The 20792-nt window shown below is 38.4% G+C and overlaps 1 protein-coding gene across 6 annotated transcripts; it reads right to left on the bottom strand.

Moving 5' to 3' along the window:
• Positions 1 to 337: 337 nt before the first annotated feature.
• GEN1 (GEN1, Holliday junction 5' flap endonuclease) lies at positions 338 to 20786 on the bottom strand. Of its 6 annotated transcripts, XM_027640941.1 has the most exons (16): positions 20393 to 20786; positions 19338 to 19445; positions 19042 to 19112; positions 17315 to 17512; positions 15911 to 16097; positions 13860 to 14036; positions 11197 to 11307; positions 9181 to 9254; positions 8594 to 8685; positions 7602 to 7749; positions 7448 to 7484; positions 7269 to 7349; positions 6708 to 6838; positions 3834 to 3895; positions 3149 to 3292; positions 338 to 2917 (listed from the first exon to the last, which is right to left on the bottom strand). In XM_027640941.1, the coding sequence occupies exons 4-16, from the start codon at positions 17473 to 17475 to the stop codon at positions 1470 to 1472; spliced, it is 2853 nt and encodes a 950-aa protein (XP_027496742.1). In that variant the 5' UTR covers positions 17476 to 17512; positions 19042 to 19112; positions 19338 to 19445; positions 20393 to 20786; the 3' UTR covers positions 338 to 1469. The 6 variants fall into 6 exon arrangements, with proteins under 6 accessions (XP_027496742.1, XP_027496740.1, XP_027496743.1 ...); XM_027640939.1 differs by lacking the exon at positions 19042 to 19112; XM_027640942.1 differs by lacking the exon at positions 19338 to 19445.
• Positions 20787 to 20792: the final 6 nt, after the last annotated feature.

Below are 20792 nucleotides of genomic sequence, written 5' to 3'. Positions count from 1 at the left end.
GGAACTAGATGATATTTAAGGTTCCTTCCAACCCAAACCCATTGTGTGATGCTATGAATCTCTCCATTTACAGTCCCCAGGTGACCGCTACTGTTATTCTCCTTCACAATACTACTCTTCTAGCTACCCTCTCACATCAGCTGAGTGCTTTAGGGTCTCCAAAAGAGAGAGACCATTTTCAAAACTGAAAATAAGTTTCCAATATTTTCGATTTTTTGCTTGTTTCCACAATACATCTCATTTGGAAAATCAACTATAAATAAATTGTCTCCCTCTACCTACAGAGAAAACTAAGAAACTACTATTTTGGCTAATTATATTATCTATAGACCTGGAATTTAGCTTCTGAACTTGGTCCTTGACCTTTATGAATAAAGAACTGACATTTTCATTCAGGCACAGATATTCTAAATTTCTACTATTAACAATATATCTTGCCAAGTGTGGCCTCCCTTCTGGACGGTGCATAGAAAAAGTTACAAATGCTTAAATGTAGATAAGGAGGCATTCCTAATAAGCTGTTGAAGACAACTTTTTCTGGTGTATGAACAGAGATTATTTCTATAATAAAGAAGTGTGAAGAGCACCTTCAAAATTGTAATTGCACTCAAGTTACTAATTTAAAAAAAAAAATTACACGATATTGTTCACAGAATCTGCAATGCCATAATTAGATTTTCTGCAACTTAACTTTCACTCTATTATAAATTGTGTTAGATGGAATTTCAATCTTCTTTAAGAAAATATGCCCCAAACTACAAATGCTTAATTAAACAGCCATCAAATTTCCTTATATATAGTATATATATAACTGCTACAAAACCAGAATGATCCTTATAGCTTATTCCACTCTTTGGAAGATGCACACACTCAAAGAACAGCTTATTATTGGTCATGGCAGATATTAACTTAGCTACCCTGCAAGGTACATCTGCTGTGTGTCTCTATGTGGTCCTTCAGAGACTGTCAACACAAGCAGAATTGCAGGACCCATTTTAAAACCTGCAAAATTAGGTTAGTGAAGCAAAATGCAGAATTCTATTTGAAAAGAGCTGCATCACTTTGTCTTATTAAGAGTATCCAAAGTACTGCAGGCACTATTTTAATAAGTCTGTTTATATAAGCAAGACTAATACAAAAATCCTCACAACTGGCTGGGAAAAAAAGCCTTATTTCATAAATAAATCTCCCTGCTTCCTTACATGCTGCGTCTTGATGCTTATGTATCAAGTTCAGAAAGTAACCATGTCCAGAATAACTGGCACTTGCCCACAATCAGCTGTTTGGTACTTTTGTTAACATTTTAGTTTCAAACTTCAGCTCCAGTAACAGCACTTATTCATCAAAACTGTGTCCACATAAAATTGATAGAGCATATTGGAGAAACTTTGATAGAGCATACTGCAGAAACTTTGAGAAAGAACTCTAAGAAATGATGGTTCATAGTTAATTGTTATTTTATGGAGAACCTAATTGATTTTGATTCTTCCTTTTAGTCTTTCAGACAGGGGAAGGGGACTGTCTGCCCATCTGTAAGTCAGAACAGCACTTCTGTCTTGCTGTGTGGGGTCAGAACCCAGCCTCTTAATTGGTTGCTCTGAACTTTGGGAACAATTAACTTCCCCTACAGAGGATGGCTTTGGACATCCCTGCAATGAGAAAGTATCATCAGCTTTCTTTAAATTGGTTGTTGTCTTCTTCCCTTTAGTTATAAGGGCTGAGTCACTGTTTGTCCTTTTGCTAGTAACAACGCTACTATTTTTCTTTGTAAAACATTTTTTAAACTGACCAGGGTTCAGTTGCTTTTTCTGCTGCTCATAAATCAGGATTTTATTCACATGCCCATCATCACTGTCTTCACTAGAAGAATGTCTGTTCTGACACACACTCTTTTTAGAAGAAGCTTTCCAAGTAGTTTCAATACAAGCTTTTTTAATGTGACAGCCAGTTGCATCTGCTGGCTTTTGAGACACTGGAAGCATCTCACACCCAGGATGCAGTGTTTCTCTTGTTTGCCCATTGAGGGCTAGAGATGTTGAACCACTTACATGATGGTCTTTTAGCATCATTTCAGCCAAGATGTCAGCTTTTCTGTACTGATCTTGACAGATATGTACGCTGGATTCACTTGCACAGTTTTCTGATAGCACATTTTTACTTTCCTGCACTAGTTTATTTAACTGATATGAAGAAGAGACATAATTTCTATCAGGATTCAACATTTCTTTTGTTTGTTTAAAACATTTCAAAGATTCCTGTTGCATTGCATCTTCAGACAAAGGCAGTGATGGAATGGAAGTCTTCCTAAGTATTCTCTCTCTTAAAGACCACTCCTGAAGGTGTCCTGTAGCATCATTTGAAAACAAATCATCTGCACTATCAGAATGTCGATGAGACTGCACAGCACCAGAATATTCTGAGCTATTTCTTGCTGTTTCATGACCTAGTGGATGTGAATGTTCTATGCATGTAGTTAAGTCAGCTGCTGGATTTCGGTCATCACCTCCCTGGGCTGGTGAAGTGCTGAAGAAGGTTCCTTTCCCATCAACACTGCTCAGTTGTAGACCAGCTGTTACAGAGGAAGAGGATGATATCCCTGAATGTTTGGCACATTGTGAGGGCAACACAACTGAGTCAGCCAAAGCACTCTGTAAGTAGGATGATGCAGGCAGAGGAGGAGCAGCTGCTGATGCTGGCACCCAAACACTTGTTCTGCAGGAAGCTGCAGCTAATGCTGCATCTTTTGATTCATTACCTCTCTGCTGTGTCTGATGTTTGGGGGGAGGTTTTGTATCTGATGTGGAGTGTTGCACAGGAAGAATTCCATACGTAGATTTTAAACTAATTTGGGACAGAAGATTGCTAACTTCATCATAAGCACTTGATATATCCTTTTCTTCTGGTCTGCCTTTCCCTTCTAAAAAAAAACAAAACAAAAGGGTATTTCAAATAGCATATAAACCACAGTTAGGATTTCCTAGTGCTAAAGTATAAAATAGTAAGACTAAAGCATAGTGCCTGTAAGGTATCATGTTCTCATCTTGACAAAACATGATATCGATCAACAGTAGGAGAAATGTTTTTTGCTTTTGCTTTTTGTATTCTGGCAAGACACACAAGTTCATAAGAAATAAACTTTTGTACTTACTTTTCTTTTTCTTCTGAAGAACTTCTGACTTTTCCAGTTGATAAAGGGCAACAACATCAGGATAAGCAGCCTGAAACAAAGACTCCTCTTCTACTGTGACTACAAATGATTCCACAGGCTCATCTTCTGGATCAATATAGTGCTCTGAAAAATTAATGAATGTACTTTTGACATGTGTATACACACAACTCAAAGCAGGGAATGAAAAACCAAAGAACAAAAGATTTGAGTACAAAGACACATAAAAATGTCAATAGTACAATATTTGAGATTTACCTACAAGTGAAGTCTTTCTCTTTCTGTCAGTCTCCTGGCACAAATGGGCTCACTGCAGGTAGGAGTCTGGCAGCATAGAAAATGTTCTAGCTAGTAAACAGTCACAGCTTCAGGTACACAGTGAGACCTTCAGTTCAGGTCTCATTAACATGTACCAGAAAAAGTAGCTGAAGACAGACCAAGTCCCTTGCTTTCTGGGTAGATTTCTTTTTCTCTTTCAAGCATTGCTTTCACTTTCAGGGTATGTGAAATTTGATGCGCATTTTCTACTGTTTCCATAGAACACTTTCTAATCTCACCAACATATCATTGGCTCAGAGTGTTGTCAAGCTCTTCTCTCTTTAAAGCATGCTTTTATCTTTTTCTGTGAACTGTTTTGTCCCATAATGTACATAGAAACCACACCCACCTGGTTTTTGCCACTCAATTTCAAAACAAGGTGATCCATTTTTAACACGTGTCTTGACAATCCTGTAAGAAGACAAAGTCTATTAAATGATTTTGAACAGGAAATGAAAAATATCTAACCTATCTAGAAATGTTTCAATATTCTAATTTGAAATGATTCAGAGCACAAAATCTTTCTGTTATAGTGAAATTACTATATCTTTAAAAATACACTACTCTGTATAAGTTATACAGTAAAATTTGGGGTATAGATTCAAGTACTAAAAATTTTTGGAGTTTTTTAATGCTCGGAAGAGCATTTACACATAATCAAAAAGCTTTTCTGTAGCATATAAACATAAGGCAGACTCCTACATCAGTTTTGTATCTTCAGCTGACCTGCCTCAAAGGCAGGTCCTTCTTGACCAATCTCATCTCCTTCTACTATGGGAGGGGATGAGGGAAAGGCTGTGGATGTTGTCTGCCTACACTTTAGTAAAACCTTTGATGCCATTTCCCACAGCTTTCCCTTGAGGAAACCAGATGCTCGTGGCTGGGATGAATGCACTGGGTAAAAAACTGGATGGATGGATGGGCCCAGAGTGGCGGTGAATGGAGTTACATCCAGTTGGTGGCTGGTCACTAGTGGGGCTCTCCAGGACTCACTACTGGGGCCAGTCCTGTTTAACATCTCTATTAGTGATCCGAACAAGGGGATTGAGACCACCTTCAGTGAGTTTGCAGATGACACCAAGTTGGGTGTGAGTGTTGATCTGCCGGAGGGCAGGAAGGCTCCGCAGAGGGATCTGGACAGCTTGGATCCATTGTCCAAGGCCAGTTCTATAAGTTCAAAAAAACCAAGTGCTGGGTTCTGTACTTTGGTCAATGGCATCCTGGCTTGGATCAGCAATAGTGTGGCCAGCAGGACGAGGGCAGTGATTGTCCCTCTATGGCACTGGTGGGGCCACACCTCGAGTCCTGTGTCCATTTCTGGGGTCCTCAGTACGAGAAAGACACAGAGGTGCTGGAGCACGTCCAGAGAAGGGCAACAGAGCTGATGAAGGCTCTGGAGCAAAAGTCCCTTGAGGAGCAGTTGATGTAGCTGGGAGTGTTTAGCCTGGAGAAAAGGAGGCTCAGTGAGGACCTTGTCACTCTCTACAACACTCTGAAAGAAGGTTGTAGGGAGGTGGGGGTCAGTCTCTTCTCCCAAATAACCACTGACAAGACAAGAGGAAACATCCTCAAGTTGTCCCAGAGGAGGTTTAGATTGGATATTAAGAAAAATTTCTTCACAGAAAGGGTGGTCAAGTAGTGGAACAGACTGCCCAGGGTAGTGGTTGAGCCACCATCCCTTCAATTTAAAACATTTGTAGGTGCGGCACTGAGGGACACAATTTACTGGTGGACTTTTCAGTGCCAGGTCAATGGTTAGACCTGATGATCTTAGAGGCCTTCTCCAACCTAAGCAATTCAATGATTTTAAGATACTAATGCCAGAGAAGGCTGTTGCCATAGACAGTAACTTTCTGAATGACCAGCCAGGGTCATTCGTATCTTTTGTGTGAGAGGATGAGGGAAAATAAAACATGAGCTGAGCAGGGACAGTCAGTCACTGACATTTTTTTAAAAACATTATCTATACCCAAATTTAGTAGGTTCCAGATGTCAAGAGTAGGATCATGCTGATCCTGCTGAACCATTACTGCATTTTTAAACACTTTGTTAACAAAAGAAATCTTCTAGAGCACACATTATCTGTCTTTTAAACTGTTGAAACACTAGAAAGTGTTATAAAGAATGTCAGTGAGTTCATTCATCAAGGTAAATGCTAGTAATTTATCTTGCCAATCTGTTCAAAAAACATCCCCCAACCAGTCTCTCCAATCTTTTGAAAGATAACATTGAATAAAACAGCTTCTCTGAAAGTAATAATTTAAGACTAGGACACATCAACCCAGCAGAGATATTATCACACTGCTACTGACTGTCCTCCTGTCCCCCAAAATTAATGTCTAAAAATCTTGACCAGCATCAAGGAACACAGAAAAGATACTAACCTTCTTGTAATACAAGAATTAGGGACAGGAGGAATTTCGGTTTCATTTGGGAAATGAAACCATCAGATAAAGTTAAAATAAATAAGAATTCTCTTTACACAGTGAAGTTGAAACTTGCCAACAGACACTGTAGATTCTAGAAGTTTACTTAAGTTTAAGAAAATATTAGATCATTAAAAAAATAAATTACACCAAGGGCTGATAGAATAAGAAGATCCTAATTCTGGCTCAGAAAATCCCTGAGTAACAGAAGCCTGGATGGTGGGAAAATATTCTGTGGGAAAATAATTACATGCTTATCTTGCTTTTCTCCCCTGCACGTCAATTTTTTGTAACAGGATCGTTGGCCATTTTTGTATTCCTAAATGCAGGGGTCCTGAGTGAAAAGTAGTTTTGTATATATATATAGTACAACAGTTGGCAGGTCTTATAACAAATCAGAGACCACAAATGAACCTGCAGATGCTCATTTCTAAACCTGGGCTCTTATTATGAACCACAGAACTCAATTCAACTTCTGCTTAGAACCTGAGCAGAGGATCTAACCTCTAAGGCTAAAACTCATGTGCAGATCCAAGGAAACAGAACAGAAAGTAAGTACAGGAAAACACAGGCACTGCCATTTAGAATGAAAGGCAACTATACTGTGGATTATTTTGTGCAGCAGTAATATAACAATTGGTGCACCTATCTAAATTTTTACCTCTATTCAAAATGAGCACAGAGCTTGAAACAAAGCTGGAAGAAAACCATATTTCCATAAAAAACACAGGGTTTTTTCTTTTTTTATCTGGGAGCAGAAGTCAACATATTAAGTTCAAGAAATCAAACTACATTACCTTATTGCCTGCAGTTGTTTCGAGTCAGTGTATCCAGATTTTCTCTGGATCATATCATAACGTGTCAACAGTGCTAACAGTTTCTTACAAGCATAATGTTTGTCCCATTCCATCTTCTCTGAAGCAAATATCTGTTAGTATAAAAAAAACCCTCAAACTTTGAAACTTTTTTTATTCTGTTAGATACCATGCTTAGCCAGTTATGTAGTAGGGACACGGGACTAAAGACTTAAAATATCTAGAGTGTTTTTATACTTTAGTGTAATTCCCAATGATACATCACTGACAAGAGTCATCCCTAACAGTGGCAGATTCTTCAGATCTCAATGGCAAGCCAAGGAAACACAGTTGTGTAGTGGCAGCAGCAGGAATGAGACAGTTGTTAAACACCTTGTCAGATTAAGATCAGCTTTACAATTTTAGGCTTTCAAACATTAAGATGTTGTAGCAAGATTCTTATTTCCAGTAAGGTTACTAATGAGGATGACAATTATCAGAAATGCCTTCCTTAGTAATAAACAAAAAACTACAAAGCTGAATATCCAGTATTCTGTTATATACCTGAAAGGACAACAAATTTGGCCTTCGATATTCCTTTATGTTGATCAATTTATTCTTGTTTACTAGAAATTCTTGGATAACCTTGAGATAAAACAAAAAAGAGACAGTTTAAGAGAGGGCTGAATATTTAAATTCCAATTAATTAATTAAAAAAAGAATATTTAAATTATGTTTGTTACCTCAGAGAATGGAAAGCCTTCACAGCTCTTAGCTTTTCTGCAGGTAAAACAAATGTGTTAAGAACTGAAGAGAAATGGGAAAGATGCAGAATCTAAATGATCACCCTGCACATGAACACAGAGAAAAGCAGTTCAATTTTCAAGACATTCCTACTTTCTGATATTGTCCTCCACGGCATTTGCTTGTTTCACTTGCTCTAACTGATGCCATTCACAAGGGCAGTGTTTGGAGTCACTGGGTTTGCAGTATCTTTTGCTTTCACAGAATTTACATCCACTGTGCTCGTGCTCCTTGTATGATCCTATAGCAGCAGAAACACAAAGTGAGGAGAAAAAGCATTTCCAAAATTTCAAAATATATAAAGCCAATATTACAAATACAAAGCTGAGAACACATATGAATCTGATGTGAATAGCAGCTGTAAGCAGATTGAGTGCACCAGCTGCATTTCTGTATACAGTAAAAACTGACAAATACATGCAAGATGCCATTTTTTGAAGACTTTTTCCCTCAACTGTTTCAGACCTTATGCTGAAAACTATCACCTAAGTAATAGTTTACTTTACCTAAAACTATTATAGAAGAAGTGTGTGATAACCTGGCAAACATATATTACTTATATATTTGAAAGAAGTTTTCTTTCACCAAATGCTGGGTTTGAAGGAGTTCACTGATCAAAAATGCTTCCAAAACAAGGTTCCTTAGGATTAATAGCTTTTTATGAAAACTCTGCAGCAAAACCCATCAATGCTAATGGGATTCGGTCCCCTTGATGCAGGACCAATTCAGGCAACTAAAGAAATAGTTGCTGGGCAGTACAGCATACTTTCTTTAATGAAAATGTTAAAAAGACAAATATCTGGGATTCCACAACAGCATTGTGATAATATTCCATCTGCCATCAACTAGTTTCATATTTGAAGAAAACCAGTTCCAAGCCTTAAAAGTATTTATACAAAGCTAAATATATACAATATTGAAAATGTGAAGATGGGCCAGAAGCTGAAAAGCAAATTTTAATGCTAGTAATTAAAAAAAAAAGCAACCATAACCCAATCAATCAAACAACCAAAAGTCACCCCTACACCACAATAAAAAAATAAACAATTGGGCCAAAAATAAAATTCAGCCCTTTTTACACTGACCTGGATGGTGGCACTCTGAACAGTGAATTACCCTTTTAACAACCAAAAGTGGATTATCATCATACTGGAATTGTTCTTTCCACTGATCAAACCTAAAAGGATCAAGAAATATTTTTAACTTCCACATTAAAACACTGAAAAATACTCTTTATACTTCTCTGGCATCTATCCAAGAAACACAGTTTTCCAATCTACAGGGGTAGAACAGGGTTCTTTTACAGTATGTCATATAATTGTTGGATTTCTAGTATTGACACACACATTATGATAACAAACATAGAAAGCACTCAGTATCTCAAATCTTCAAATCCACAACCCATTAAAAATCAGCAAAAGTCTCTCATCAGTCCCTATGACTTTCTTTCCAATTTACCAACATACACCTGCTATCTCAAACCTATGAGCCAGCTAATGTTTAAAACTATTAAGAAGCTTTCCTAGCACAGCACCCAATTCCTTTCACAAACACAAGGAACGTGGTAATACCCTCCCTAAATTGAAGTACTACAAATGTTGTCTCAGAGCTGAAGTGCATACTATTCAGTCTTTGAATGAAACCAAAGTACTTACGTAAATTTCCATTTTACCTTTGCAGTAAATTTTGACCTCGCAGAGTCTCAATTAACTTTAAAGCTTGTTCCTTCCCAACTCCTGGAACCCCCTATAGAGAAACATGAAACATTACATAATTTTGACCAAAATATTCATATTTTCACAAAAAACACCTTCATATCATTATGTAGACAAATTACAAAAGTGATCTCAGATATTGAGAACAAATTGAGAAAAATATTTTTGACCAAGTTCTAAGGGCAGAGAAGGTGACAGGTTACAGTTGTACTGCCACTGTAACACACAAGCTGCATAAAATGTTCTAATGCTCAATAGCACCTCAGGTAAAATAAGGCAGAGAAAGAAGGAGAAAGCAATAGTAAACTAAAAGAAATTAGATCCAGAATAGATAACAAGGAAGAGGTTACAATGACAGTGGTGAAACACTGGCACACATTGCCCAGAAGTGGTGGATGCCCCATTCTGGAAACATTCAAGGTCAGGTTGGACGGGGCTCTGAGTGACTTGGTCTAGTTGAAGATCTCCCTCTCACTGCAGAAGGGCTGGACTAAGTGAACTTCAGAGGTCCCTTCCAACCCAAACTATGGTATCATTCCATAATTTAAAACACACATATTGCTTTATAGTTCCTCTTTCCATCCTTCCTCTATTTTTCCAAGAATCAGTACAGCTGAATATAAAGATTGTATTAAGTGTGTTTTCTACAACATCATTACAAATAAATCTATGCTTCTTTTTATTCAGCTGTAATGGCAGAACTGAATACACTCAACCATACAAAATAAATCTACATTCCAAACCAAGTTCTCATTAGACTACAGCCAGACATTCAGGTAAGAGTCAGATATTCAGCTTCTCCAAGAAAACCATTATCTTCATACATTTTCAAAAAAGTAAGTGCAATTATAGAGTGGTATTCTCATTTACCTGTTCTGCCAATCCTCATTCTCAATGTACTCCTGTAATTCAGTTTTCCTTACAAGTTTCTGTCTTCATCTACTTCACTGGGCAGCAAAAACTCAAAGGACCTATCTAACACTTTGGGACTATGTAAGAACAGGGCATTCAAGGAGCTGCTCCATTGCAATAACCACTGATTATCCACTTTTTCTCTCTCTCTGTCTCTATACAGTAGTAACAAACTATTTAAAGATTCCTATAACAGAAACAAGATTTTAAAAAAACACATCCAGACAAAAGTAATGAGAGTTTTGTGTTCTTTCAGCAGTATCAGTAGTTTAAAAGAACAGCTTTATCAAACTGTAACACAGTGATTTAAGAAAAATTAGATATCCAATGCAAGCCTGAAGGGGAGCAACCATTGCCCGAAGTCACTAAATGACAAACTGTATGAAAATCAGGTTTCATCCCACTGCCTTTCCCTTTCAAATAGCCATTACAACAGCTTCTGTTCAAAGTCTCAAAAAAGATTTCAAGAGCTTACAGAAAAAAAAGAGAAAAAAAGAAAGAAACAAATGAAGTAGTACTGAGTGACATTCCTCTTGATTAATTAGGTAAACTTTCAAATAGATCACTTCTACTTCTTCATAAATTATATATTTACAAACAATGGAATAGGGATACATCTGAACTGCATCCAGAACTGCCTTTATTAATAAATACAGCTCCAAACTATCACTACTGAGTCTTCCAAACAGCACAGACAAAGCTGTTTTTCTCATTTTTCCACAGCTACTCTGCCAGGGATGTAATTGTGTAAGGGATCCTCACAAACAATGGAGTTCTCACACCTTGGCTCAATATAATCAACATCTAAACTTTTGCCTTCATCTCCACCATAGAAAAGGTTTGGAATAATACAAAAACATTTTAGAAAGATTGGTGTTCATGAACTATTTTGATTAACCTTTCAAAAAAAAATTACAGTGCTTTACTAAGGATCTTCTTCAACTAGATCTCATTAATTGTACGTTGCATAAAGCTTTGTCAGCATGCACGTCTCCCTTGATACAGTTTATTGTTTTTCAAGACAGTATAAGCACCTAATAAAAAATAATTATATTGCTTACTTTTGGAAGATAATCACAACCCAGCAGAACAGCTAGCCCAATCAAAGACTCTCTGTCACAACCAAGTTTCTCCTTAATAGACGACATTGTGTAACAGTCGAGATGTGGATCCTGCAAGAGGAATTTATTGCATATTATTTCTGGTACATGACAGAAAGAACTGCACTGAGTCACATTTAGTTGTCATTCCCACTCCTATTCACTCACATCTGCAGGAAATGGGTCTATCCCATAAGAGAGGTCTAACAGCAAAAAAACCCCTGCAATTAAAATTCATAATGTAATGCATGGATACCACATGAATTAAAAATTCTGGAACTTAAAGTTCTAAGTATGGGCATCAACTGTTGAAAGAAAGTAAAATAAGCCAAGAGATCCAGCATACAGCTGAATAACCACGTTATGCGATGGGTGAGCAGCTGGCTCACAGGTCAGGCACAAAGAGTTACATTAGACTGGTGACCTGATACTAGTGGGGTTCCCAAGGGCTCCATCCTTGGCCCAGTTCTCTTCAACTTCTTCATTAACCACTTGGACTCAGGACTTGAAGGAATACTAAGTCAGTTTGCTGATGACACTAAATTGAGAGGAGCTGTCAACACTCTTACGGACAGAGAGGCCCTGCAGAGAAACCTTGACAAATCAGGAAGATGTGCAATCACCAATCACATGAAGTTCAACAAGGGCAAGTGCCAGATTCTGCACCTGGGACAGGGCAACCCTGGTTGTGTGTATAGACTGGGAAACGAGAGGCTGGAGAGCAGAATTGAGGAAAGGACCTGGGGGTCCTGGTCAGTGGCAAGTTGAATATGAGTCAGCAGTGCCCTGGCAGCCAGGAGGGCCAATCGTGTCCTGGGGGACATCAGGCAAAGCATCACCAGCCAGTCAAGGGAGGGGAGTGTCCCGTTCTGCTCTGCACTGGGGTGGCCTCAGCTTGAATATTGTGGCAGTTTTGCACACCACAATGTAAGAAAGACATTAAGGTGTTAGTGTCCAAAGCACAGCAACAAGGACAGTGAAGGTTCTGGAGGGGAAGCCGTATGAGAAGCAGCTGAGGTCACTTGGTCTGTTCAGCCTGGAGAAGAGGGACTGAGGGGAGACCTCACTGCAGTTACAACTTCCTCGTGAGGGGAAGTAAAGGGGCAGATACTGATCTCTGTAGTGACCAGTGACAGGACCTGAGGGAATGGTCTGAAATTGTGTCAGGGGAGGTTTAGGTTGGATATCAGGAAGTTTTTTACACCTAGAGGGTGGTTTGGTTGGAGCTTTGAAATAGCCTCCCCAGGGAAGTGGTCACAGCACCCTAAGCCTGTCTGAGTTCAGGAAGCGTTAGTACAATGCTCTCGGGCACATGGTGTGAGTCTTGAGGTGTCCTGCACAGGACCAGGAGTTGGACTCGATGATCCTGATGGGTCTCTTCCAACTCAGTATATTCTATGATTCTGATTCAAGGTGTTTTTACTGTTTACTATCTGTAGAAAAAGTGTGGCAAAACTAACAGTATCAAGTACTAGTGACTGTGCAAGTCATCTCGGGAAGTGCAGTTTTTAAAATACATGTAAACATTTTAATCTGCTACTTGATTAAAAAAAGGAGAAATACAATAAAAATGCTACCTAGCATATTAGATATGAACTAAAGAAACACCTGAAGCTTTGAAGGGTAAAGGGACTCAAATACAACATGAAAACAAGATTAACATGAATCAAAACATAGGACACACCTCTTCCAGAAAAACGACCAAAAAAAATTCCTACACAAGCCAACAACTGAAAGCAATCTATTTTTCTGGAACAGATGGCCTGACAGACAAACACTCACATAAATTACTTTTTTGTGCTGACATATATGTAGACAAAGTACACCTGAAGGTTGAGCTTGCTTTCATTGTTGGTGATAAATGACAAAGAAGTTGAATGAAAGAAAAGAACCAGGTCAAGGAAGATACTAAAGCATGCTGTATCATCAAAGCAAAAAACCTTCCATCAACTTTAATTATTTTTTTAAGAAGTTAATGGTTTGTAGTGCATTTTTTCTGTTCTATTGACTTTCTCACATTACTGACGCATTTTCTCAGCAAGTCTTTCCGATGAACATTATAAATTACAGAAATTTGGGGTTTTGTTTCACCATTTCTGGGACACTGTATTAATAAATGAACACTTCAGTTCAAGGTCATAAGTTATTTGTTTTTTTGTCACAACAATCGCCTATGACACAGATGCACAATCTCTACCCCACTCATGTTGCATTGGGACTAATAGTATTAATTGCAAGATGGAAGTGTGTGAATACTTATTAGATGCAAGAGGCTCAGCGCTCCCACATGGTCTAAAGCTAAATTTGTAGGAAGCAGTTACTTCACTCAATAACTTCGCTGTAGAAGAGGAAAGGGGAAAAAAAAGTTTGCTACTTAGCTCTTCACAGGGCAGTACAAACACAGACAATATTACCCTAAGTGTTTCAGTAGTTTTGCTCTCACATTCAATACACAAACTGCCGGTGAATCAAACAAAATGCTCCTGTCATAAATGTACTATTTTAAACAAACCCAACTACTAGAGAGCGAGTGCAATAATATCTAAGTAATTTTTTCAAGTCCCTTCTCTATTTACATTTCTGTAAAGAGTCTAGAGAGGGTGGGAACAGGATGAGGTAATTACCTTAGCATTCATAGCAAAGTTCCTATAAACTGTTTGAGCTCCATATAAGAAGGCATCTCCGTCATTGGTAATGCAGCCATCAACATGTCCTTTTGCATTCAGGTAGGCACACATTGCCTCTGCTTCCCCAGCTGCTTGAACCCAAGGGACACCTAAACACTCCAGCAGTTCAAGACACTAAAAAGGAAGGAGAGATTGAATGATGAATTATTAAATTCACTTATTAGCATGCATTTTCTCACAAGTGCATATAAATGCTGCTACTGTTGCACTGCCTATACAACGCTATATCAATAAAAGCACTACTTTAGCAACAATAGTTTACTATAATTAACAGTGAAAATAAACATCCAACAGAGAGCTAAGTATTAATTCCAGGACTTGAACACAGTAGGATTAATGGTCACTACTTCACAAAAATCTTTACACTTTAAATAAATATTTAGGATGCTTTCAAAAGAAGAGTAACAAAGGAATACTTATCTTTGTGAAGCAATTCTGTTTACTCAAGCAGTAATACTGAACTAGACCAGGCATCTTCCAACAGGTGCCAGACTTCCCGAGAATAACAAGCATTAAAATACAATGCTGTCAGCCTCATAAGACTGGACCACGGTATAAGACACATTGGTATATATTCATATATACTTCTTACAAATTTCAGAGAAAAAAAAATAATTCTTTTTAGAATTTAAGAATAAAAAAATGAATTGATATGTGCAATCTACTGAAGTCATGAGTGTCTACAAATTCTAGTTCATAAAATTTTGAATAGATAAAAATTGTTAACGAGGGAGATAAAAAGAATATCAATATTAACACTATAAAAGAAAAATAAAGTTAAATTTCTGTAATAAATGCTCAATTATGGCTGTTGCTCACTACTAGCATAACATGCATGGGAACATATCAAATGAGAAAATTTTTCTGCAACAATGAACACTTGCTGTAGGGCTCAACTTCAAAGGTGCATGTCCCCTCAAATCTCAAAATACTGTTTAAATTTGTTGTGTATAAAGCTGTGAGAGACTGAAATGTTAAGGGTTGATGACTCAGACAGTCTGCTGCAAAAGCAGCAGGTGCTTTGCTGAAGCCAGGTTCGCATGCCCCAACCGAAGGGAAGGAGGAGAGTTTTTGGGTGGTTCTTGGGAGTTTTTGGTGGCAGAAACCTCTGACTTGCATAAAACAGAGGGGGTGTGCACCCACCACCAGAGGATGACCATGACAAACCTTTGTTAAGCAACAAGCTGGTTTTTGAGCCATATGTGAGCTGGGATAATGCTTTTTATCACTTCACTTTCCTCCCTTACACAACTGGCTCAGGCGTAAAACTCCCCACCCCAGGAAGGTCATGGGGACACTCACATTCACATGTAGGCCTGAAGGTGATTATCCCTTCTGATAGGGCATAACTGGACCAACTACACTGACGTGAGAGGCGGCTGTCATGTCTTAGAAGGTGTCATAAATCACCAAAGACCCCTGGGCGTTCCCACCTGACCCTGAATGTATATTAACCCACTGAACTTTTTGTTGTGTGGGCTTCCCTCACCCCCAACAGATCAGGACTGCGACCATCACTTCAAACAATGCACGTCTAAATCGCAACAGTCAAGTCTTGTCTCTGGATCCACAGATGATGACATCTTTCCTCTCCACTATCTACTCTTATCCCTTCTTTCTTTTTCTTTTCCTTATATATTTTGTTATTTTTATACTTTTATATTGTTATATTTCTATAGATAATAACCAAAACAGCTACGCACCTCCTTTCCATTGCAACCAAACTGTTCCAGAGTAAACCTGCCATATATATATATATATATATATAGGCACACACATACATACACACACATGCACACCCTGGTCATTCAGTGTCTTTTCTTTCTAATCTGCCCCAAGGGATCATTAACAAGAACCTCAGTTACCTCACACCTTCAGGTGTAGGTGGTAACAAATGGTATTCATTATTTTAAGTTCCTGTATTTAATTTGGTTAAGATTTCTTTCTATCATATCAAAAATACTGAAACACAGCCCTCGATCCCTCACCTCTTTTAACATGGCTTTAAATAAAGATCTCCCTGTTCTGGCAGCTCCAACTTTCTTTGAAGGTCCATAGCGCATCTCATTCCTCTTAGTCATGGTGTCTGCTTTCAACTTGGGGGCCTCTCCTTCCATCACAAACACTAGTTTAATTCCCATTGATGTGAAGAAAGAGAACCGAAAAAATAGGTTTCTGCAATAAAGCAAAGCTGTATTATTAGTGAAGCCTGATTTCTTCAAACATTTTCCTTATATCCCTTAGCCTACCTCAGGAACAATCTTCCACTTCTTATGATTCTCTAGCCCCCAAGATAAACAAACCTTTTACCTACATCCCTGTCTTTGGTTGAAGTTGCTATACCATGAAATTGTAAAGAGCCTGACAAAATGCCCAAGAAAATACTATGTAAGGTCAAGAAAAATCTTTCTTGGGTGTAAAGATGTAAGCAAACTTAAAAGGCTTAATAAAAAACCATTCAATATCCAAAGTCTGCTTCCAAACACATACCCACATTGATTCTTTTATATCAAATATTAATCCCAAATCTATCAGTACAGGTACATCAGATTCTGAAGTGACTGAATGCTGTAGTATTAGACAGACTCACAGATACCACTGCCAGGCCAATTTATTTCATATGCAAACCAGCATCACTGAGGGATGGAGTTTTGCAAGGCATTAGTAGACCAAACATTTATCACAAGAGTAAAATTAAGAGCAATAATATCAAACAGCATATGCTTTTTCCAGTATCTCCAGGATCAATCTTTCAAAAGGAGTAGTTCAAACATTTGTCCCTTTGACTGACATGGAGAGACCATTACTCTAGATTTAATTTTGTACAGGTGCTATGTGCAAAAAGGGTAAGCTTTGGTCATGCTTCAAGTTTTATAGTTAATTATCCATTTGGGGTCATAAGCACGTAATACATTAAGAAATTATTCTCAGAAGATGCCAATATTTCATATCACGTCCAATTCAACAGAAGTCACAAAAGCACATAACACCATGCAGTAACTCAGTATTCTTGAGATAACCAATGTCACTGATCAAAAATTGTATACATTTTCATTTTTGTCAGCACTGTTTGCAGAAAACAGTGCTTTGAAGTTACAGCGGTTTAGACATGCTCATAACTCGGGTGAGTCATTTAAATAAAAAATTAAAAATACATATATTTGTAATGGTTGTTCAAATGCCTGAAGAATTATTTGAACATATTTATTTCACCATGAGGTCTAACTAGAATTCACCTCAAAGCCTTTACATATGTAACATAAGCAATAACTGAATCAATACACTCATCAAATGGATTTCATAGGTAATCTTAAAATTTTTTGAATAAGTAACACATCTAAACTATACAGTTCCAAGAATTTTGGCTGCAAAAATTTATATGGATACCATACCTGAGATGTGGCTTGGTAACTACTCCAATCATCTTTTTAACTGTCTGTGCTTCACAAACCCACAAACTTAAATCAACAGCAAGTGTTTTTCCTTTGAGACTGCTCAGGTTGACAGGTTGTCTCACAGGCTCAAGGATTTGCCACAGATTAGTCACTCCCATTGTTCTAGCTTCTTTGTTGTCAGAAGGAAGGTTTTACCTGTGAAGACCAAAAAAGTAAAATACTTTCAGAACATAACATGAAATGTGTGTAACACAATGTGAATGCGAGGTTTGAAAAAGAAATATATTTGTCATAATCAGTTCTACTTTTATAGCCAAGAACACTTGCAATCAAGCTTTCTAAGTGTGTAGTGATTCCAGTTCACAGATGGTTTATAACTAAATACCTTCTTTGGACTGAACATCTGCATTACTAATAAGCTGAATATAAATAAAAACGAACTCAGCTGAGGAAAAAAAAAACAACCAATAAAAATTATTCATTTCCAAGTCTCATGTGTCCCTTACATATAAGCACAATCCAAGCTTTATTTAAAAAAAAAAAAGAAAAAACATAGGATTCCTGAGGATTCCAGATTTAAAGTAGGATCCACATTAAATTTTTTCCATTCAAACAGAGGTAGCTTAAAGCTACTTGAAGAATATTTTCAATCACCACAGAACTGACACTTTCCTTAGCATTCCAAGATGATACTAGAAGGGTCAACACCCACAGATTCTGGTTTGGGAAATTTGTGTTGGAATTCAGGAAAAAATGACAGAGGGTATTGCAGCAGTGGTTGCTCAGAGGCTGCAGAATCTCCATTCTTGGAGATTCTTAACATCCAGCTGGCATACTGTCCTACTACTTTAAACCAGTACTGGTGGAATCAGCAGTGATTGTCATCAAAATTCGGGAATAAAACTCCTTAACATCGATGCCATATTAAGAAGCAGGCATCACTATTATGGCACCAGATGCACAGGGGATAAGTGCACACCTAGCTCAAGATGGTACAGATATTTATTAGCAAGGAATATATACATTCATCAGAAAAATGTTACATGTTTCCAAACAATTTGCTACTTTAGGTGGCCAAAGAGTCCCTAAACAGGATCAGGATGACCTGGTTTGTTACAAAGCTCTCAGGGTTCCACCAACCACCACCTCTTCTCAGTTTGAAGCACACTGAGCTCCTGAGGTCCCTTCCACCGAATGTTTTGACATTTTTAACACCCTGACTGCAGAAGCACATCAGTGTGTGTGCATTCTGTTAACTTTGGTATTGTGTGACTGGCACTACCTATAATGCATGCCAGTTGAAAACATACTACCATTAGGTGGTGTATCTCTTTGTCTCTTATTTAACTTATACAGCACTACTCTCCATGCTACCCCATCACTGGAGTTTCCTCTTTTTCACTATTCTTCTGGTTTCCACCCCTTGCCAGTTCTAACCAAGGCCTCTAGCACATACTCTGCTTTCCCCCCTAACAATGCCAATCTATTCCTGCACTGTCTTATTGCACAAGGTTTGTCTCATGCTTATTTGTTTTCTCTCTTATAAGGTAAAAATAAAATCTGACATGTTTTGTATTTCTTTCTTTTTGATTTTGACATTACTGTATATGCAGAAAAATGAAAATGCTCTTTGAATAAATCATGACTAAGTGACCTACCAGTGCTTGGAGATCTGCTTAAGACACGTGAGGAACTGAACCATGTTCAATTCAGCAGCCCCTCACCTTTAACATCATCACAGTCTGTCAGAGTAGCAAGCCTGTCTTTGGAGAGTGCATTCTGTTATACTCTAAATCTGTTTTAAAGCAAGGCAGCTAATCGATTCCAGGTTGCCTTTAAATCAAGTTCTCACATAAAGATTTACTTTCAACAGAAATCACATCTCTAATCCATTTCTTTAACTACTACAATCATTCAACCTGATTTTAGTTGTATGCATACAAAGCACAATGTGTTGCTTTTGTTGTTATACCTCAAGCACATAAAATAAGCTAAAAGCACAATTTAAGCATGCAAATACTTGGTATAACTTTTTGAAGTTCAGGATGATCGCTTCCCTGATGCACAGGGGAGGTATCCAAACCTTCCCAAAAGACAAGTGTGATATTCAGCTTCAGTGAGAGAACACCTAGCAAAGAAGGGAGATACTGTTCTGATATTGTCATTTGGTTTCTGCCAGTCTGCGTCAATACAATTTCTTAAAAAAAAACGGTGTTAGTCAGTTGCTAAATACTGTTGTGGAATATCACATGGTACTTAATTGATGGGAAAGACAAATACACTGCAAACACTTTATTATTTGTAATCTTATGGAATGTAAAGAAAAAAAGTATAAAAAAAATGGAAACAAACAAACAAAAAAACCCCAAAGGCCCACTTTTTCATTACAATAAAGTGTAGTTATTTGAGGACTAAAGTTTTCCATATCCACACTCAATATATATCTAAGGATGAGTTATGAAAGCCTGCAAGACCTACCAGTCTTTGCTTTTTTCAGAGTGTATTTTGTAAAATAGTTAATCTGGATCCTTTATACAAATAGCTCAACTACTTCTAATACAAATTATCTGTCTACTCAGATTTTATTTAAGAGCTTCACTCACCGCAAGCCCCCAACCTGCTCAGAGAGATGGCAACTCCCAAAGGAGGGAGAAAGAATTTGATTTATTTTCATATACTTAGAAATCACTGAAAATCATTAACAGTAAATATAAACAAACAAACAATCCCCCCCAAAATAAGTCTCAATTTCTCATTAGGCCAGAATTTGTTAAAACTACACAGCTTTTATGTTTTTTAAACAATGTTTTAAGACTGCATTCTGCTCTACAAAATTTTTTACACAACCAGAAAAGCTAACTACTTAAAAATAACTACAGATACTTTCACACATTATCAAAGGTTAGTCGAAAAGACAGCCAAGCGTATGATTTATGACACGGGGGAGGAGGAAAAAGGGAGGAGGGGGAGGAAAAACATGGCGGAGGAAACAAAAAAGTCCAAACAGGTTTTTAAAAACTCCCCTCCCCTCTCTCTGCGCCATCCCAGCACAGCTCTGCCAATAAACCTGCGCACCTGAAGCACAGAAGCATTTACAGATTCCTCCTAAAACTCCTACGGATTTTTCTCCCCTGACGCAGACAGAACTCAGCAGCCACCCGAGACGAAGAATACCCAGACGCGCGGGCTCCCCGCCCGCGGAGTTTGAAACTCCCGCCTCGCTGCGCCAGCGACGCCCGCGCACCGGGCCCACAGGAACAGGCGTGCCCGAGCACCGCGCGAGGTGTCCGGCCTCGGCTCAGCCTTCGCGGACACCGACAGGAACTCACATCCCAGTGGGAACCCTGACAGGCTCGGCTTTGTCCCGCTCGGAATGTGCGAGCGAAGGCCCCACGGCGGCTCCGCCCCGCCCCCCCCCCCCGAAAATGGCGGGCGGACTCACGGAAACGGCCCCCCCCGCGCCCGCAGCGCGCAC

This window comes from Corapipo altera, unplaced genomic scaffold, assembly GCF_003945725.1.
Source record: "Corapipo altera isolate COAL_440 unplaced genomic scaffold, ASM394572v1 46, whole genome shotgun sequence".
NCBI lineage: Eukaryota > Metazoa > Chordata > Aves > Passeriformes > Pipridae > Corapipo > Corapipo altera.
This window is presented reverse-complemented; position numbering and strand designations above follow the sequence as displayed.

Excerpts from the sequence above, each read along its gene's own strand:
- GEN1 (XM_027640941.1), bottom strand. The coding sequence starts at position 17,475 with ATGGGAGTGACTAATCTGTGGCAAATCCTTGAGCCTGTGAGACAACCT. Across the intron at positions 9,255-11,196 it reads GTTGTGATTATCTTCCAAAA|GGGGTTCCAGGAGTTGGGAA; the intron begins GTAAGCAATATA and ends GTTTCTCTATAG. Across the intron at positions 3,896-6,707 it reads AAACAACTGCAGGCAATAAG|GATTGTCAAGACACGTGTTA; the intron begins GTAATGTAGTTT and ends GTCTTCTTACAG.